Genomic DNA, 20,315 nt, shown 5'->3' with positions numbered 1-20,315 from the left:
GAGCTACAGCCTCAAGAAAATCCCAATCAAAATCCTAGAAGGAAAAAAAAAAAATCCTAGAAGGCTTTTAAAAAATAAATTGATAAGGTGATACTAAAATTTATATGGGAATACAAAGGACCTCGAATAGCCAAAAAATTTCTGGTAAGAACAAAGTTGTAAGATTTACACATCATCTGAATAAAAGACTTATTACAAAGCTATCATTATCAGGACGCCTGGGTGGCTCAGTCAGTTAAGCATCTGCCTTCAACTCAGGTCATAATCCCAGGCCCCTTGGATGGAGCCCCATATTGGGCTCCCTGCTCAGCTGGGAGACTGCTTCTTCCTCTCCCTCTGCGCCTCGCCCTACCTGTGCCTGCTCTCTCTAGCTCTCTCGAATAAATGAATAAAATCTTTTCTTAAAAAAACAGAAAAATAAATAAAAAGAAAGAAAGAAAGAAAGAAAGAAAGAAAGAAAGAAAGAAAGAAAGAAAGAAAGAAAGAAAGAAAGAAAGAAAGCTATGAATATCAAGACAGTGTACTACTGGGGCACCTGGCCGGCTCAGTCAGTAGAATATATAGCTCTTGATAGATAATAGGTCATGAGTTTTTTGGTTTTTTTTTAAGATTTATTTATTTATTTATGATAGACATAGAGAGAGAGGTAGAGACACAGGCAGAGGGAGAAGCAGGCTCCATGCCGGGAGCCCGACGTGGGACTTGATCCCAAGACTCCAGGATCGCGCCCTGGGCCAAAGGCAGGCGCTAAACCGCTGAGCCACCCAGGGATCCCCATAGGTCATGAGTTTAAGTTAAGCCCCACACTGGGCTTAGAGCATTAAAAAAAAAAAAAAAAAAAGAGTGTAGTGTTGATATAGACAATGTATCCAATATAAACATATAAAATGATAGAAACAAGTAGAATCCAGAAATAGATTCATATACATATGGTTAACTGATTTTCAATGAAAGTGAAAAGCAATTCAGTGGAGAAAGGATAGAAAAAATATGATGCTAGCACAACTAGAAATTCATATGCCAAAAAACAAATAAAACCCTTCCATCCATAACTCCCACCATGTACAAAAACATTCTGGACCTAAATTTAAGAACTTAAAGCTATAACACCTCTAGAATTAGGAGAAAATCTAAAATACAATACCAAAGGCATGATCCATAAAGAAAAAATTGATAAACTAGACATCAAAATTATCTGCTCTTCAAAAGACACTAAGAAAATGAAAGACAAGCTACAGATTGAGAGAATATTTACAAATCAAATAGCTTATAAATGACTTATATGTAGAGGACATATGTAGGAGGACAACCCAGTTTTTTTAAATGGGGGAAAAAAACACTTTACCAAAAAATATATGAAAGGCAAATAATCAGGGCAGCCCTGGTAGCGCAGCGGTTTGGAGCCGCCTGCAGTCCGGGGTGTGATCCTGGAGAACCGGGATCGAGTCCCACGTTGGGCTCCCCCTGCATGGAGCATGCTTCTCCCTCTGCCTGTGTCTCTGCCTCTCTCTCTCTCTGTGTCTCTAATAAATAAACAAAATCTTAAAAAAAAAAAAAAAAGGCAAATAATCACATGAAATGATGTTCCACATCATGAGTTATGAAGACAATGCAAAGAAAAACTACAATGAGCTACTATTACACACCTATTACAATGTCCAAAATTAGACTCACCATACAATGTTTTGGTGAGAATGTGGAACACCTAGAACTTTTCATGTTACTAATGGGAATGTAAGATGGTACAACTGTTTGGAAGAAGCAGTTTGGCGGTTTCTTATAACATTAAATGTATACCTACACTGACCCAGCCACTCCACTCCCAGGTATCCAAGAGAAATTGAAGCATATTCCCAAAGACTTTTACACAAATGTTCCTAACAGCTTTACCTGTAGCCAAAAATCTAGAAACAATCCAAACATCCATCAACAGGTAAATAGATAAATGATATATCGATGCAGTGAAATACTATTTAGCAATTAATGGGAACCAACCACATACTGTGATGAACATCCAAATGTTATGCTTAGTCAAAGAATCCAGACTCAAAAGACTACATATTGCATGGTTCCCTTTATATGTAAAGTCTAGATAAGGCAAATTTATAGAGCAGATTAGTGGATGTTAATGGGGCTGGGAAAGGAAGTGGGGATGGCACAAGGGAAGTTTCTGGGGTAACAGAAATGTTAATAAATTGGATTGTGGTGATAAGATACAAGTCTATACTTACTAAAATTACTGAATTGTATGCTTAAAAGGAGTGAGTTTTATGGTATATAGATTATACCTCAATGGAGTTGTTAAAAATAAGAGTACATAATGTATGATTCCATTTATTTAAAAATTCTAGAAAATCTATAATAAGCTAAAGCAGATTAGTGGTTGCCTAGGGATAAGGGAGGGAGTAGGAAGGACAGATTATAAAGGGACAGGAGGAAACTAGGGGTAATGGGTATGTTCATTACCTTTCTTGTGGTAATGGTTTTATGGGTACATATATGTTAAAACAAATCAAATTGTACACTTTAAACCTGGTACATACAGTTTATGATATATCAATTACACTTCAATAAAGTCATTATTTTAGAAGTATGGTACCCACAGAAGAGCAAGCATTCGGCATGGCTGGAGTGGAAAGCAGATGGAGTAACAAAAGAGCAGTTCATATAACCAAAAATGTATTTTTAATGGCTGCACAATTTCTACTTTCCCTTATTAGACAAACCGCTTCAATTTTTTAATTAAATAAATAGCATCTCATCATTGTGTGTAAAGCTCTTTATTTAGGAAACGTTGCTTTAGACTAGATTCCCAGAAATAGAAAAAGAGTATAAATATTTTTAAGCGGGCAGCCCTTGTGACTCAGCGGTTTAGCACCACCTACAGCCCAGGGCCTGATCCTGGAGACCTGGGATCAAATCCCATGTCAGGCTCCCTGCATGGAGCCTGCTTCTCCCTCTGCATGTGTCTCTGCCTCTCTCTCTCTCCTCTCTGTGTATTCTCATGAATAAATAAATAAAATCTTTAAAAATATATATATTTTTAAGCAAGGCAGGCAGATTTTTATTTTTAAAGAAAGAACTTGTTTATTATTTATTATTATTAATTTTTAAAGAAAGGAAGGGATGCCTGGGTGGCTCAGCAGTTGAGCATCTGCCTTGGGCTCAGGGTGTGATCCCAGGGTCCAGGATCGAGTCCCGCATCGGGCTCCCTGTGAGGAGCCTGCTTCTCCCTTTGCCTGTGTCTCTGTCTCTGTGTGTCTCTCATGAATAAATAAAATCTTTTGTAAAAAATAAAAATAAAGAAGCAGGAAGAGGAGATAGGGAGCAAATGATTTTACTTCAGAAACTACAGAGTAATACTAAAAATTTGTAGAGAATGATACAGCGTTGAAACTTGGGCGAAATTTCCTTGGGCCATTTTTTTTTCTGGCACTTGACAGAAATCATAAAAACCAACCTAATTCCAAACTAACCATAAGTCATATAATCATGCCCCCAGGTGTAGACCTGTTTCATCTTCAAAGCAGCTTTGTCAAAAAAAAAAAAAAAAAAGAAAGAAAAAAGAGAAAAGAAAGAAAGAAGAAAGAAAGAAAGAAAGAAAGAAAGAAAGAAAGAAAGAAAGAAAGAAAGAAAGAAAGAAAGAAAGAAAAATTAAAGCAGCTTTGTTCAGAATGATGCAAGGCTTCTATACACATTCTCTTTCTCCATATTGCTATTTCTCCCTCCCTCCTTCTCCTGCTTCTTCCTTCTCCCTTCCTCCAAGGCCCCACTTGGAGCTGCCCTCTCCTAATCAAGCAAGCCAACCCAGTGATTAATACCATAATTCGAGATGACTCGAAAAACCTCCATCATGAGCTACCATTTTGAGTATCAGAAGTCTGCAGGGCCCGCACAGGATGTTCACACTTACCAGGGTCATGTCATCACAGTCCAGGTAGGGGGCCCTCCTTGGTAATACACATGCTACCCAGGTGACTACTTAATACTAAAGAATGGGGGCAGCCCAGGTGGCTCAGCGGTTTAGCGCCCCCTTCAGCCCAGGGCGTGATCCTGGAAACCCGGGATCGAGTCCCACGTCCGGCTCCCTGCGTGGAGCCTGCTTCTCCCTCTGCCTGTGTCTCTGCCTCTCTCTCTCTCTCTGTGTCTCTCATGAATAAATAAATAAAATATTAAAAAAAAAAGATGATGTTAATTATTAAAAAAATACTAAAGAATGGTTCACATTGAATTTTCAACACATTTTGATTGGTGTCACAACTGTATTCACATAAAATAAAAACTACCACTGTCATTAACAAAAATCCTACTACAGTAAAGACAGTGTCCTCCTGCAACAGCAAAGCCAATGGGGTTTAAAGACATATCCCAACCAGTTCTCAGCAACTGAAGCTGCGGCTGGAGAAAAGAGTGGGGTTTATCTCTGTAGCAGTTACAAAGTTAGGCCTCCTCATAATCTCCTGCAGGAGTGTTAGCTAAAAGCTGGTTTTGAGACTTTGTTCCCATGGCTCAAGTTGTGCCAGTTAGTAAGGCTCTGCTAACCCATCCACACTAAAGCATTCATTACCTCTTGCCTCCTAAGTTAACAAAGTGGCCAACAAACACATTTTCAAATTCATTTGACATAGCAAAAGCCAAATAAGCAGATAAAAAGAACCAGAACACTTAGGAGATGAGAGCAGAAAGTGAGCAGTTATGGGGGAAAAATAAGGAAAAGGTATTATAGTCCAGGCACTAATACTTGTGAGAAAGGAACAGTACAATCGCAGGATCTCTGCACACCCACACACAACAAGGACGTGGGCTGCCCAATTTTTCTCTTGATGCAATAAGCCAGTCACGTGAGGTTAGAAACGGGGAGTGGAGGGCTGGGGTGGCGGGGGCGCTTCGCCTATATGCACGCACACAGAAGGGCGCTGATCACCAAGGCGCAGGAGAGCCACGCAAATTATCCAGGCCAGAGGGCTGGAAGGGCGTGTGGGGCTAAACAATTTTTGGTGAAAGTTATTAGCCTGTCTGCTGCTCAAGTAACTGAGAATGAGGATCTGGGGAGAACTAGGCCCTGAGAAATTCCAAAGATGTCAGGAAATAACAGAAGAATAAATGAGCCCTTGGCAAAAGTTTCACAAGCTAAAGGATTACAAGAAAGATTTTTTAAAAACAAAAACAAAGTGATCAAGCAAAAAACCCTGAAAACCAAACCAAACGAAAAACCTGGAAGAAGAGAAACAGAACTGCTTGGGTTTCTGTCTTAGGTTATGCAAGGCTCTTCTCTGTCACTGCCTACACCCTACACCTCTAACTGCTGGTAAGCTGTAAGCTCCGGCTTTATGTAGAGTCAGCACAAGAATCTTCCGCAGTGAAAAAGGCAACAGAGAGGTGCCCAAAGGCTTGACTTCTTTCTCCTCGCAGTCCTCTGTCCCACAGGAACGCGCTGGCTTCTATGGGTTGAAATGCTGTGGCTGTTGTCTGGAAACGGGGGGATGGTGGTGGCAGAGAAAGGAGCACCTCCTGAAGCCAAACCTTGTATGTGGGGATACCTAACTGCACCTTCAGTTCCTGAGCTCCGAGAACACTCCTCCTCCTTCACAAAGCTGGGCTGGCAGCAGTTAATTGCCAGTGGCTGAACTGCAACAAGCTCCTCCTGCCAATAACTCAAAGGTTCCCAGCACAGAAAGGATAAAATACTTAAACCAAGCAGTACAAGCCTCTCCTTCTTTAAGCTGATAAACGGGAATAAATTGGTGACATTCCTTTCCATTTCTGGAATTGCAAAAGGTCCATAATACCTGCTCTTAGATACAATATATGGATGTTTCCAAAAGGAATGAAGAATGCTACTGACCCAATGCCTTTGCAGGATTGCAGGCATCGCAGGCAAGATGAGCAATGTAGGATACGATTTCTTACCACTTTGGAGGCAGAGTTGCTTGACCTACCTTAGTGCGAACAGTACAAACTAGAAACTAGTACCGTTAGCCAGCCATCCCTAATTAGAAGGAGAAGATCTGCAGCGTTTATACTTCTTTCCCTTTCCCTAGTGCATTAAGCAGAGGTTTCAATTGCAAGGCCTCTCCTAAAAGAAATGTCTACCAGTTCATCATCCTGAATGCACAAGGTGGTTCTAGCACCTACGGCCTTCAGGATAAGCTCCTAAGCGTGGCATGTAAGGTCAAATGTAATCTGTATGGAGCTGAAGCCTTCACTCTGCCCTATTTTTTTTAACAGTGCCTGCAGTTCTCAGCAAGCAATGCCAATCTACATAATGCCTCTGTGCAACACTGCACCAACGCCCCCCTCCCACTCTTGGGGCTCACAGTTCAAGTTCAATATTCCTCCCCCCATGTCCACCCCCTCTCCATGTTAGACCATAAAACTCCAGATTCTTTTCACTAGTATCAATTTCTTGCCCCTGTCCACTGCAGGTGAACAAGAAGAGAAACAACCCCCCTACTCGCCCAGACAACACAGTCCCAGGATCTTCCTTCCAGGGTACACGTGAATTCCCTAAGGCCCAAATTTGAATTTTCACCATCTTCCAGGACACTGTCACATTACCATATTTCTCATTTTACTGGTCTATTTCTCATTTTACTGATCATGATCATCTGGGATTGTGCTGCAGCCAACTCATCTGAGCTGGCTGTGCCCATGTCTCCCAACTCTTTATTCTGTGATTCATGTCGGCATCTCCAAACTAGTCACGATGGTTGTATTTACACGATGGAAACTGCCAATGTCTACAACTCAGGGCTTGTTGTTTTTTTTTTTGGGGGGGTGGTAAGTATGGGGGGGAATCCAGTTGTTAAACATTTACTACATCATAATGTTTTCCCTAAATGACCTATACTTCCTCTCCTGTGAGACTTAACTTCCTTTTCTTTCTCCCCCCAAATTGCATTGAATCACTTAGAATTTCTCTTCTATGATCAAAAATCACCTAGATGCTCAGTCATTTCATGCTTTATTCCCTATGCCTCCTGCAGGACAGGCTACAGAACTTGCAGGATACAGTACAAAATGAAAATGTGGGGTCCCTGTTCAAAAAGTATTCAGAATTTCAAGACAATGACAGCAGAGCAGTAAACCGAGAACAGGGTCTTTCTAAATGTGGGGACTTGTACAGCTGCACAGGTCCTGTGCCCATAAAGTGGTCCCTGACCACCTATTCTTAACTGTGAGTGTGCGCTTCCCTAAGGATACTATTTCCCACATTATCTCTGCAGTATGAGGGCCCCTTACTCTCCCCACATTTCAGGATCGAAGGTGGGTTCATATTTTACTTGCTCCCCCCTCCCCAATGCCCTTTGCAGACCATTCCTCTTCTGGTTTTTCTGTAAAACCTCTCCCCTCTGCCATCTTGTTGCACATCAACTCTCACCACAGCTGTCCTCTCCCCCTCCTACTTTGCTAAGGGCTTTGACATCTGGCTCTCAAAACTCCTCTTTACCCCAAGTCCCTGCTTCAAGAGTAATAGGGTTAAGAGGACAGACTGGATAGAATCAGACTACCTAGGTTCAAGTCGTGGTACTAACTATATACCAGCTGTTGTTGCCTTGGCCATGCTCCTTAACCTCTCTTTCCCTGAGTTTCCTCATTTATAAAATAGAGATGGTCAGTAGTACTTCATAGGATTTGTTGTATAGATTAAGAGTTTAAACATATCAAGGGTTCAGAACAGTACCTGGCACATAGTAAGTGCTCACTCAGTAAACATTAGCTACTGCTATCATCATCATCATCATCATCATCATCATCATCACTAAAGTCTATCTCAGTCTCCATGGATAACCCTGCTTCCTGAGTTCTTTGAGCTCCTTGTCTCCAACTTCTACTCTACGCTGCCTCAGCAACCCTCTTCCATAGCTACACCTGGATCCTACAATCACCAGAACCTCTCCCCCTCCAAAATCTTAAATTCAAATATTTCATCCTCTGAGGACTACTTCCAGTCTTCCAGAACCCATTTACTGTGCCCCCCATATCTGCCTCTGATTGAAACCCCTAATGCCAAACTCCTCTATCATAGTCCCTCCTTTATCTGCCTCTTCTTATAGTCTCTCCTTAACCCACTCTCTTGACAACAACCTCAATTTCCTTCTGCACCAGACTGGTGAAGTTCCAACCTTGGGGAAATCAGACTATCAGCCTTTTCTTGACAGGGCTCCTGAGAGCTCCTGAGGAGACTCACACAACCTCGGCAATCAGTACCACTGTTATAAATTTGTAGTCTCCATTGTCAGTGCCACCAGCCATCTATTTCCTTACCTGCTTGGCTGTCTCCTTGTTCAAAGTGCTGTTTCAGATCCTGATCACTCTCTCCAAACCTCTGATTTTACTGCCCACTACCACTGACCTGTGCCCACTTCACCTATCTCTGCTTTTACCCCCAGGAAATGACCTATCCCACAACAGAATAACAGGAATGTGACTAGAATGACCACGATTTCCTCCTACTAGACCCATAAACCCACTTTAGCTACACCTCTATTCACCCATTTCTTCCTTCCTATCATAATCTCGGTCTTCTGCGCTCTGGATTCTAACCCACCTGGCCTCTAAGGCGCGGTTCTCAGTGTGTGTTTCTCAGACCAGCAGCAGCAGCACTCTCCAGGAACTTGGTGCAAATGCAAATTGTCAGGCCCCACTCTAGACCTACTAAATCAGAAACTCTGGAATTGGGGCCCAGCAGTCTGTTTGTAACAAGGCCTCCAGGTGACTCTGAAGGATGCTAAAGTTTGAGAATCACTGCTTTAAGGAAGTATTTGCTACTTATCCCCTTTCCTGTATTTTTAACCTCTTTCTTCAGGGCAACAGTTCCCCGCCTGAAGAGCCTCCCATCTGATTGCTCCACATACCTGCTTGCCCCTCTCCCATCTATTCACTGCACAGCAACATATCTGACCAAGTCATCCCCTGCTTAAAATTCTCTACTGACTTCTCACTGATCTGAAGATAAAGCCCAGTATCTTAAGAAGGCCCCAATGCTCCCCACAGCTCACAAGTCTCTTCTTCCACCTTTGGCTCTCTCTATTGAACAAGCCCAGCTCGTCTCAATTTCTTGATCTTGCCATGCTCTAGGGCACCCAACAAACTTTAAAATTGTTCTCTTTCTGCCCAAAATATTCTGCCTGCTTCTCTTCCACACTCCTTCTACCACCTTCTACTTTCTTTACTTAGGGTATTTAAGTTTACCCCTAACTCTCGATTCAGTCCCTATTAGATGCTCTCACGTAGCATTCTGCACTTACCCTCTCAAACCCACATCAAACTTAAAATTATTTAACTATTATAAGTGTAATGTTTGTTTTCCATACCAGAGCATAAGCTCTGTTGGGGTACAAATCATGTCTACCTTATTTACTATAATATCCCTAGTGGGGATGCCTAGATGGCTCAGTGATTGAGCGTCTGCCTTCAGCTTGGGTCATGATTCCGGGGTCCTGGGACTGAGTCCCGCAGCAGGTTCCCTGTGGGGAGCCTGCTTCTCCCTCTGCCTGTGTCTCTCATGAGTAAGTAAATAAAAAATCTTAAAAAAAATATTCCTAGTGCCTAGCTTAGTATAACACCTTGCACACAGTAAATGTGCAATAAATATCTGCCAACTGACTGAGCCTTTGCATACACTGTGCCTCTGTCCAGAATGTTTTTCACTACCTTTAATCTCCCAGCGAAATCTGACACATCTTTCAAGAAATAAATTAAAGATGGCTACCAGACAGGAGGTGGGCAGGAGGGATGGGTGAAATTGGTGAAGGAGATGAAGGGTACACTTACCTTGATGAGCACCAGGTGATGCATGGAACCGGGGAGTCACTATCCTGCACACCTGACACTAACCTAACACTGTACCTTTTCCACACTGGGCTTAGAATTTTAAAAGAAAAAAAAAAAGAATTTTAAAAGATTTTATAATCTAGTGTAGGTAATAAACACCTAAAGAGAAAAAAGAAATAATACAAATGTTTCTGAAAAAAAAAAAAAAACAAATGTTTCTGTGAAGCCTTCCCTGCACATACACACCACCTACCTGCTCAAGTGAGTCACTTCCTCTTTCCTATTCCTATTAAATTGTGTACATAACTCTACTAATGCAATAACTATACACCATTGTAAATACCTGTCTTTGTGTCTGGGTCTCCACTGGACTGTCAACTCCCTGAGGGCATGGACCATCTCTTGCTCACCTCTGCACCTCGTGCTTAGAAAAGTACCTCCTGGGCAGCCCCGGTGGCTCAACGGTTCAGCACTGCCTACAGCCCAGGATGTGATCCTGGAGTCCCGGGATCGAGTCCCACATCAAGCTCCCTGCGTGGAGCCTGCTTCTCCCTCTGCCTGTGTCTCTGCTTCTCTCTCTCCTCTCTGTGTATTCTCATGAATAAATAAATAAAATCTTAAAAAAAAAAAAGTACCTCCTCACGTTGACAACACATGTCTAAATGTTTATGGGTGTGTTAAACCTAAGACTGTACCTCTAATATTGCACTGAGATGTTTTTTTCCTAAGATTAAATCTGGATTCCAATTCTAGGTTTGTTATTCATTAGCTGCACAGTCAAACTGTTTAACCTCTTTGGGCCTCGGTTTCCTCACTAGGAAAATGGGGCTAACAGTACCAACTTGGAAATACTGCTATGGAAATTAAACAAAATGACACTGTACAACAATTAGCACACACAGTGCCTGGCATGTAGTAGCCTCCCCACTCTGGCTTCAGCTTGATAGAGACAACTAGGACAAAACAAATACAAAAATAAGCCACAGCAATCAAGGGAGGCTGAGTGCAGAATGAGTCACTGCTTTTAATCATTTGCTCAGGAAGATCAACAACGAAGAAACATAATATGCAGAATAAACCCTACTGGTGGTATCCCCCTTGGCATATAAAGCTTGGTAAGAACTCACCCCAGACTCTTGGCTAATAGCCACATCTGGCTCCTTACCCCAGTAGGTCAGGTCTTAGTCTAAGGTGCTAGGAATGGCTACTTTAGACTGGAAAAGAAGCCACCCCATAAGGAAGGTGTTTACACGTGGGAGATGGGGAAGAGGGAGGAGAGCTTGAATGTAACCACATCTATCAAGTGTTTTGCAGTCTGGCAGAAAATACCACAGACTTGTTGGTGAAGACAGACAGCACAGAACTGTACTTACCTGTAGCCAAGAACCAGCTTAGACTAGATAACAAGCACATTTCTGCTTTTACAATGGTCAGACTTGCATGCGGTGAACATCTCTAGGGTCCAATTATGCTTGTACATCTGGGCAGCACCCACAAAGATGACACCAGGCAGCTTTAAACATACACTCCTCAGCACAGAGTGCTGCCCACAAGCACCAGCTTCGCTGCTCATGTGTGCCAAATGTAAAAGCAGATTTAACAGTTTCTCTGTTCCTTATTCATAATGTGCTTACCTCTGCAGAACCACTGGTATTCAGATAACCTACTTCCTTGGAGTCATTCATTTCAGAATGCTGTGTCACTATATGTGTGGTTACTTCTTCGCTGGGACTCTCTCTCTTCCAAAGCTTCCTGGTTAAGCTCTGATGGTCACTGGAAGATACAGTGGGTCTGAGCAGAGCTCTGGGTAGTCTCTGTCTCCTCCAAGATGTTCTGCTCCAACCTAGCCCCAAAATATGTGGTACATCATCTTCAGGTGGAAAGCCCAAGTCATCTGCAGTTTGGAACTTTTTAAAAAACACCAGCATGGAATTGGAAGAGTCTGTCCTAAAAGCCCGGCAGCTCTGGGGACTGCTGCAGTCTGCCTGAATGCACATCCCTTCTAACCACCAAAAGGCATGGCAAGAAGAGTCCTGGCAGCAGGCAGCCCAACACAACTGGAGAGAGGAGGTTCCTTCAAGAAGCCGGAGGTGATTTTCTCCCCCAGATCTCAGGCCAACTCCAAATTCTGTCTTCGCTTGCTGGCACCTGCTCTCACTGGCATCTAAAAACAAGGAATGAAAACATTTTAAGATGTAATAAAAACAGACTACTGCTCTGTAAAGAGCCCTGAACACCAACATTTAAGGCTATTTTGAAGACTGGTTTTTAAGAGGGTGGGAAAGCTGTCTAGTAAGTGGAACAGAAGAAGCAAAATAGAGGGTTTTTTGGCTCAGGATGCTTTAGCTTGTAGAAGTACTGTTCCGCACCCATCACTGGTTCCCCTTCTCAATGAGTCCCTTCCACAAAGACCTTTTATACAGAACTCCAGTTCGTGAAACAGAAAAAAAACCAAACAGAACAGTTCTAGGGGATCCCTGGGTGGCGCAGCGGTTTGGCGCCTGCCTTTGGCCCAGGGCGCAATCCTGGAGACCCGGGATCGAGTCCCATGTCGGGCTCCCGGTGCATGGAGCCTGCCTCTCCCTCTGCCTGTGTCTCTGCCTCTCTCTCTCTCTCTCTCTCTCTCTGTGTGACTATCATAAATAAATAAAAATTAAAAAAAAAAAAAAGAACAGTTCTTCTGGAGGAAGTATAGGGAGGGATGGGCAGAGGCCCGCCACTTGGCCCTTCACTCACGTCCTGGCATTTCTCAGGGATGGTGTGAGCCCCACAAGACCAGGACAGGGAGCGAAACAAGAACAGCTCCCCCTCTGCCCCACGCTGACCTGCAGCAACACACACAGGCCTCGTGGCCTCCTACAGGTTATAGGTGTACCCACTTTCTAACCAATCGTTTGCCAGAGCCAGGTGGTTTTGCACATCACGGTAGCAGCCAGGGCAGAGGTCAGATTACCAAGAAGTTTAATGAGCAGAATTTGCTAGAATGAACTTCCTACTGACAAGCCGTGTCATGATAAGAAATAAAGGAACAGGAGTACAACAGTGACCTACCTACTGTGGTGAACATAAATAGCATGGTCCAAAATTCGGGCTAATGTTGCTTCTGGATAAACTTCTGGGCTACTGAATTATGTCAGGCGTGGCATTAATTTTCCTGAGGTATTACCTCACCTCTGTGTTCGTAGATGAAGAGAAGTCAAAGCATGTTCTAAATGAAAGCTGTTATACAGAGTTCATGTAAGGTCCTAGTTACATGGGTATCTGCACCAACTATGGTCGGGGTTATACGGGGCCAGAACCAGGGGGAGGCAAGATAGCTGCCTCGCACACAGAACCTACGAAGGTACACACTTTCAGAGTCACGTAAGTAGAGTTGGCTCACCCCATCTTGAGAGTGAGGGCCTCCTTGAAGTTTGCGCCCTAGGTGTCTCTTTCTTCACCCTAGCCCTGGCCCTGGGGTTAGAACGTAAAATATATTTTAAAATGACACACAGAAAATGTGCAGTAGAATCAAAACACTGAAGAGGTGGATAATCATGGATGCGTGTACACAAAACCGAAAGGGGGCTCTGACTAACCCAAAACAACAACGTGCTAATCAGCCACAGCCAACTTGACTCCCAGGAAATACTGACAAAATGTCCAGCAAACTCAATGTGCACACTAGTCAAATGAGAGCTAGGAGGAAAATAAAGGCAGGCTTCTGGATTACTGAGCAGGCGCTATGGAAGCCAATCTGCCATTGTTCATTAAAAGAAAAGAGAGAGACATTGGCACAGACCTAACATCAGACGAGGCAATTTAGAAACCTAGAAAAAAATAGAACTTCCTCAAGAAAAATGAAGAAATAGCAACTATGAAAAAAAAAATGAAGCTACCAAGAGCTACAGAAATACCCCTCATATCCTCATCCACCTTCCCACACAGTAACCAATGGGATGAATCTGGGTAACAGCTATCTGAGTATACAGACTGTGTTGAAATCAATAAATGCGGGACGCCGGGGTGGCTCAGCGGCTGAGCATCTGCCTTCAGCTCAGGGCGTGATCCCAGGGTCCTGGGATCGAGTCCCATGTCGGGCTCTCTGGGGGAGCCTGCTTCCTCCTCAGCCTGTGTCTCTGCCTCTCTCTCTCACGAATAAATAAATAAAATCTTTAAAAAAAAATCAATAGAGGGCTACATCAGTAACTACTGTCAGTGACCTTTATATCAACTTTCCATCATTCTTCTCAGAATAAGTCTCTCATATTTAACATAGTGAAAAGGTCCACACAGATGGAAATAACCTGCACTTTTCTGTAAGCCACTATTTTATTTAATTTTGAAAATGTACTGTGACACCCACTTTTGCCCCCGCAGGAGGGAGTGCCAGAGGTCCTGCCCTCCCACTGTGAGCAACTAAAAAAATGAGAAGATAAATGAAACAATTGTTCTTAGACAATGAACAACAGGTGGTCCAGGACTGTGATCCCAGAGAGGAAGAAACAAAGGAAGGTGAGCCCTCTGATCACCCTGGCTTGCTGTATGAAAGTGTGCTCTGGAGAGTGGCACAGGGAAGGAGAGCCCAAGCAGACTAGAGCAGACTTGCTGAGTTGAGGAAACAGAGTTTAAGGTGACTGTGATAGCTAGAATTTTGGAACGAACAACCAGAAAAGAGGAAGTGACACAGAGAAAGAGCTCCCAATATCTAAATAACGGTTCCTTCCAATCTTTGACTGAATACTAGTTTACCCCAAGTAGAGGTTTGAGACGACATGAGGGAAATTAGAAAATATTTTGAACTGAATGAAAATGAACACATAACATAAAAATTCATGAGATGCAGTAAAAGCAGGGTTTAGAGGGGACATTCACAGTTTTAAATGCTTATTTTAGAAAATAAGAGAAGTCTAAAATCGATGATCTAGAGAGACACACTGGGTGAAGGCCACGTGAGGACAGAGGCCAAGACTGGAGCGCGACAGCTATAAGCCAAGGAACACCAACGACTGACAGTGACCACCAGAAGCTAAGAAGGGTCACGGAAGGGTTTGACCCAGAGTTTCAGAAGGTACCAACCCTTTTTTGTGGACTAGACTCTGGAACCGTTAGCTTATCAGGATTTTCTGCTCTTACCTAAGAGAACAGTGAAGGAGACAGAGGGCTCCAGGACTACCAAGAGTCCACATCCAGGGATCACTGACATTTAGGCATGTGGCTGTGACCTTTACCTAGACTGAATGGGGACACCTGGAAGCCACTCAGTGGACATGCACAAGGATGTGACGTTGGAAAACCATGAGAATCTAAGGGGCTTCTCTTTTTCTTTCTTTCTTTTTTTCTTTTTGCTTCTCTTTTTCAAACCAAAATTAATCACCTGACTGCAGCAAGGAGTAGAGCCCTGGGTAGAGGTGTGAAAAGTTTGTCAGGTGCCTATACAGTTCAGGAGTACTGGTTTGAAGCAAAGGCATCAGTCCTAAAGCAAAATATTTCTGAAGGATCACCTCTGGAAGAGCAACCAAAAGGTGTCATTATTGATACAGGCCTGGAATGGGAGGACAGAAGTTCTACAGAGAAGCAGCTCTGCAATGTGGGAAAGTCTTTACATATAATTCCTCCTTTATCAGCCATCAGAAAAGTCTTACAGGACAGATAACCCATTAATGTAAAGAATGCAGGATAGCCTTCATAAACAGCAAATTTCCAGTAAATCATCATAAAATTCACATAAGCAAACAACCTTATAGATATACTCAATGTGAAAATTTCATAAGGACTCAATAATTATCAACTATCAGATAATTCAATGTAGAGAGAAACCTCATAAATGCAACGAATGTGGAAAAGCTTCCAAAAAAGAACTCTATCGTTTTAAGTCATCAGAGAATTCATACCAGTCAGAAACCCTACATACTGCAAAAACTGTGGGAAAAACCTTTGCTCAGAACCCAGCCCTTACTCATCATGAGAATACATAGTAGAGGAGAGCCTTTTAAATGTAATGAATGTGGGAAAGCTTGCAGGGATACTCAACTGTGGTGGACCAACATCAGAAAATCCATACTAGTGAGAACCCATACTGGTATTATGAATGTGTAAAAGCCTTTAGGGAGAGCTCAATCCTTATTAGTCATCAAAGAATACATACAGGAGGGGTGCCAGCATGGCCCAGTTGGTTAAGTGACCGACTCTTTGATTTCAGCTGAGGTCATGATTTTATTAGGGTTGCGGTATCGAGCCCTACATTAGGCTCAACATAAGATTCTCTCTCCCTCTGCCCCTCCTTTACCAAAAACAAAAACAAAAACAAAAAACAAAAAACAAAACAAAACCACCATATAGGAGAGAAACCCTGTATCACTGAAGTATATGTGGGAAATCTTTTGGGTATATATTATTTACTGGACATCAGAAAACTCACAGTGAAAATAAACTCTATTGGTGTAAATGACTATGGGAAAGCCTTTATGAAGAGCTTACTGGATTTGAGAGAATTCATACTAGACAAAAATCCTATCGCTGCAAGAAATATGGGAGTCTTCAGACACACCTCTGGCCTTGCTGAACATCAGAGAACCCATATGGAAGAAAACCTCAGAAAGTAACGAATGTGGGAAGACTATTCCCAAAGTTCAACCCTTAAACAACACAAGAAAATTCATAACAAAGAGCCATCAAATGTAGTTAGTGTGATAAATCACACAGAAAGAATTTATTCCTTCTGAGAATCAAAGAGGAGACATTCAATAAATTATACATTTAGCAAAAATATTCTGTGTATCTCTATGCCGAAGAACTTCTCACTTGGGAGGATTTCATTATAGTATGGTTTGTGCTGGTCAAATATTTTAAAAACTTAAACGTCTATTAGTTGAGAAATATTTACTATAGAATACTACGCAGCAACTGAAAACAATGAAGTAGAAATCTATACATAGCAACAAAAATAGCCCCATGAGGGGTACCTGGGGACTGAGTTAGTTAAGTGGCCAGCTCTTGATTTTAGCTCAGGTCATGATCTCAGGGTCCTGGGATTTAGCCCCACATTGGGCTCCACACTCAGCAGGTAGCCTGCTTGAGGATTCTTTCTCTCTCTCCTTCTGCCCCTCCCCCAACTCACACACACTCACACTCTCTCTAAAATTAAATAAATAAACCTGAGAAGAAATGAAATATCTCCACAATACGTTAAATTAAAAAAGCAAATTGCAGGGAGCACCTGAGCACCTCAGTTGGTTAAGCGTCAGACTTCGGCTCTGGTCATGATTTCTGTGTCCTGGGATCCAGCCCAGCCTTGGGCTCCTCATTCAGCAGGAAGCCCACTTGTCCCTCTCCTTTTGCCCCTCCCCCCACTCATGCTACTCTCTCTCAAATACTAATATCTTTTAAAAAATAAAAAGAATTTTAAAAAGCAAGTTACAAAAAACTTATGTATGATGATTTTATTTGTATTTTTTCAAATGAAGCTTTTTTTTTGTTTCTACATATACATTATATACATCCCGAAGGATCTGGAAAAATGAAGGCCAAACATTAACAGCCAAAAAAAATTTTTTAATCAATGATCTATACCTTCATCATAAAAGCTAGTAAAAGAAGAATAAATTATAACCAAAATAAGTTGAGAAAGGAAAAAAGAGTAACCAATGAAACAGAAAACAAAAAACAGAGACAATTGGGGTGCTTGGATGGCTCTGTGGGTTAAGTGTCTGCCTTAGGCTAGGGTCATGATCCTCAGGTCCTGGGATCAAGCCCTACATCAGCTTCCTGCTCAGCAGGGAGTCTGCTCCTCTTTCTTCCTTTGCCCTTCCTCACTGCTTGTTCTCTCTCTCTCTCTTTGCTCTTCCTCACTGCTTGTTCTCTCTTAAAAAAAAAAAAAAAAAGAGAGAGAGAGAAGGAGAAAATCAATGAGACCAAAATCTGGTTGGTTGAAAGATCAACAAAACTGATAAAGCTCTAGTCAGACCGATGACAGAAAAAAAGACAGTAGTCACCAATTAACAATATCAGGAATGAAAGAAGGGACAGCACAGCTGATTCAATCAGTCAGGGGCAGCAAACTATGGCTCAATGGCCAATTCCGGCTACTGTCTATTATTGAAAATAAACTTTTATTGGAACATGGTCATACTCATTTACTTATGTATTGTCTATGGCTGTTTTTGCTCCACAGTGGCAGAGTTAAGCAGCTGCAACAGATTTTCGTCTTAATACTCACAAAGCATAAAATGTTTATTACCTGGCCATTTAAGAAAGTTTGCCAACCCCTGGTCTAAGAGAATGCACTTTTGCTTGACTGACTATTCACTAATGAGTAGAGCATAAATTTAGATGTTAACTTATAGAAGATTGACAAGTTACAAGTGATTTTGATTTTTACAGAGATGCAAATTATTTCTGTCTAGTAAAAGATAACCTCAAAAGTTTAATTAATAAGGCTCCTTTTCTTCCCACCTAGCTATTATCTTTATTTCTTTATTCATTCATCCATTCAACAAATATTAACGGTACATCTGTTTCACGCTAAGCATTGCTTTGATAGAGCTTATAATTTAGATGGGGGAGACAGATTAAACAGACACAATAATGAAGTAGAACTGCAAACTAATGTAAGTGTTCTGAAGGAAAGAAATTCAGCTTTTACAGAATAAAGGTAGCTAAATTTGGAATTTACTGAACAGCTACATTATCGCATACGTGACATGCTATCAAAGATATTCACTGTAGGGGCGCCTGAGTAGCTCAGTTGGCTAAGTGTCCAACTCTTGATTTATGCTCAGGTCATGTTCTCAGGGTCGTGAGATCAAGCCCACACTCAGCACAAAGTCAGCTTGAGATTCCCTCTCTCCTCTTCCTCTGGCCCTCCCCCGTGAAGCTCACAAGCTCCCTTTCTCTCAAATAGTAAATAAACAAAATACTTTTTTAAAAAAGATATTCACTGTATGTTGTTTGAAATGAAAAAATATATTCGAAATAACATAAACTTCTCAACAGAGAACCATGCAGTTATGGGGATGAATAAGGCTACTCTATATAGTACTAGTATGCAATGATATTTGGGATACACCATGTAGAAAAAGAAAAGTTCAAAGCAGTTTGTCTAGTATGCTACAATTTGTGTGGGGAGAAAAAGAATATAATGTTTATGCATATATATGCATAGACTATTTTTGGAAGAATATTCAAGAAGTTGGCATGGTTGCCTTTTGCAGGGGAAACGAGGTAGCTCAACAGACTTAAGTGAGAGACTTTGTTCACTAAATACCCTTTTTACCTTTTGAATTTGCACAATGTACATGTATTATCTTTTGAAAAATAAATTTTAAAAAATAGAAATTTCAATGGCTTCCCAGGGCTCTTAGAATGATAACCAAAATCCTTAACATAACTGAGAGGATCCTATATGATCTAGATGATGCCTAAGTTTCTGGCCCCACCTCATAGCACGCTCTTCCTCTGTCATTATGTTCCAGTCCACCAGCCTTCTTGCATTCCTCAAATGGACCATGCCCCCTCTCCTAATGGGGCTCTGTGCACGATGCTCCCTCTACTGGGAACTCTCTTATCTCCCATCTTTACCCAGCTAACCCCGCTTATGAGATCTCCATTCAACCATCATTTCCTCAGAGAAGCCTCCATGCCACGTCAGGTCTCTTCACTTATACACTCTTTGGGCCTTGTTGCCCTTTCCAGTGTGATCATCTGCTCAATGTTTTTCCCCACCACCGTACCTCCAATTCTGGCATGGCACTTGGCACATTACACTGCAGGTGCCCCAAAATATCTTTTTGAATGAATGTACAAATAAAGGCATGCATGTATATGCATGCATGAAGTACTGAAAGAATCAATGAACAAACTGCCAGGAAATCAGGTGGCCTTGTATCAGGTGGGTCATACGGAAGACATCCAGGCTCATGACAAGACTTCAAAAAGAGATGAGGCCCATATGCCACCTAAATGAGGGGAGTGAATGATGGTTGGTAGATGAGTAATGACTCAGGGTAGGAAGTGGCATAAACCTCGAAGAGCAGAACTTTTTCCATGACACTGGAGGAGGACTGTTCCAGAAGTGACAGTGAGGAGTGATGAGGACATCAGTTCCACCTCCAAACTCAGAGATACATGAGAGATGGAAGAATGAGCAACCATCGCCTGCAGGCTAGAGGTAAAACCATGTCTTTCTCCAGAGAAACCCAGGTCTCAGAATATTCCATCTAATGTCTTAACTCACAAGCTGGAGTATAGAGAAGGTTTAATAACTCAATGGATTCTTGTCATAGTTAAAAAGTTGGGAAGGGAGGGGTGGGAAATGTGAGTTGAAAAGCACAAAGTTATACAGGAATGTCAAATCAGACTCACGCAAATCACAATGGTTAAGGCACTTTCTAGCAAGAAAAAAAGAAGAGGATGGAAAATTATGATGATAAACTGATGACAGGGTTGCTGCCTATCCATTCTCGATATAATGCAGTGAAAGGTTTGAGGTAATTCACAGAGAATGTCTGTGGAATCCGGGGGAACACGTTTAGAGTCAGGGAAAATGGCCAAGGAAATTT

At 42.0% G+C, this 20,315-nt stretch overlaps 1 protein-coding gene across 2 annotated transcripts in view; it reads right to left on the bottom strand.

Moving 5' to 3' along the window:
- Positions 1 to 20,315, bottom strand: part of KIAA0319L (KIAA0319 like) — a 112,593-nt gene that overhangs the window by 42,686 nt on the left and 49,592 nt on the right. The window contains exon 1 of one of the 2 annotated variants that reach the window (XM_072771986.1): positions 11,412 to 11,962. The exons of the other annotated variant lie outside the window; for it this stretch is intronic. Coding sequence (XP_072628087.1) covers positions 11,412 to 11,774 — 363 coding nt within the window. The 5' untranslated portion in view covers positions 11,775 to 11,962. Of the gene's footprint in view, positions 1 to 11,411; positions 11,963 to 20,315 lie in introns of those variants that run through there. 2 annotated transcript variants of the gene reach the window in all.

The sequence above is a fragment of the Canis lupus genome, chromosome 13 (genome assembly GCF_048164855.1).
Source record: "Canis lupus baileyi chromosome 13, mCanLup2.hap1, whole genome shotgun sequence".
Lineage (NCBI taxonomy): Eukaryota > Metazoa > Chordata > Mammalia > Carnivora > Canidae > Canis > Canis lupus.
The sequence above is the reverse complement of the archived record's forward strand: the minus strand, read 5'-3'. Positions and strand labels throughout refer to the sequence as shown.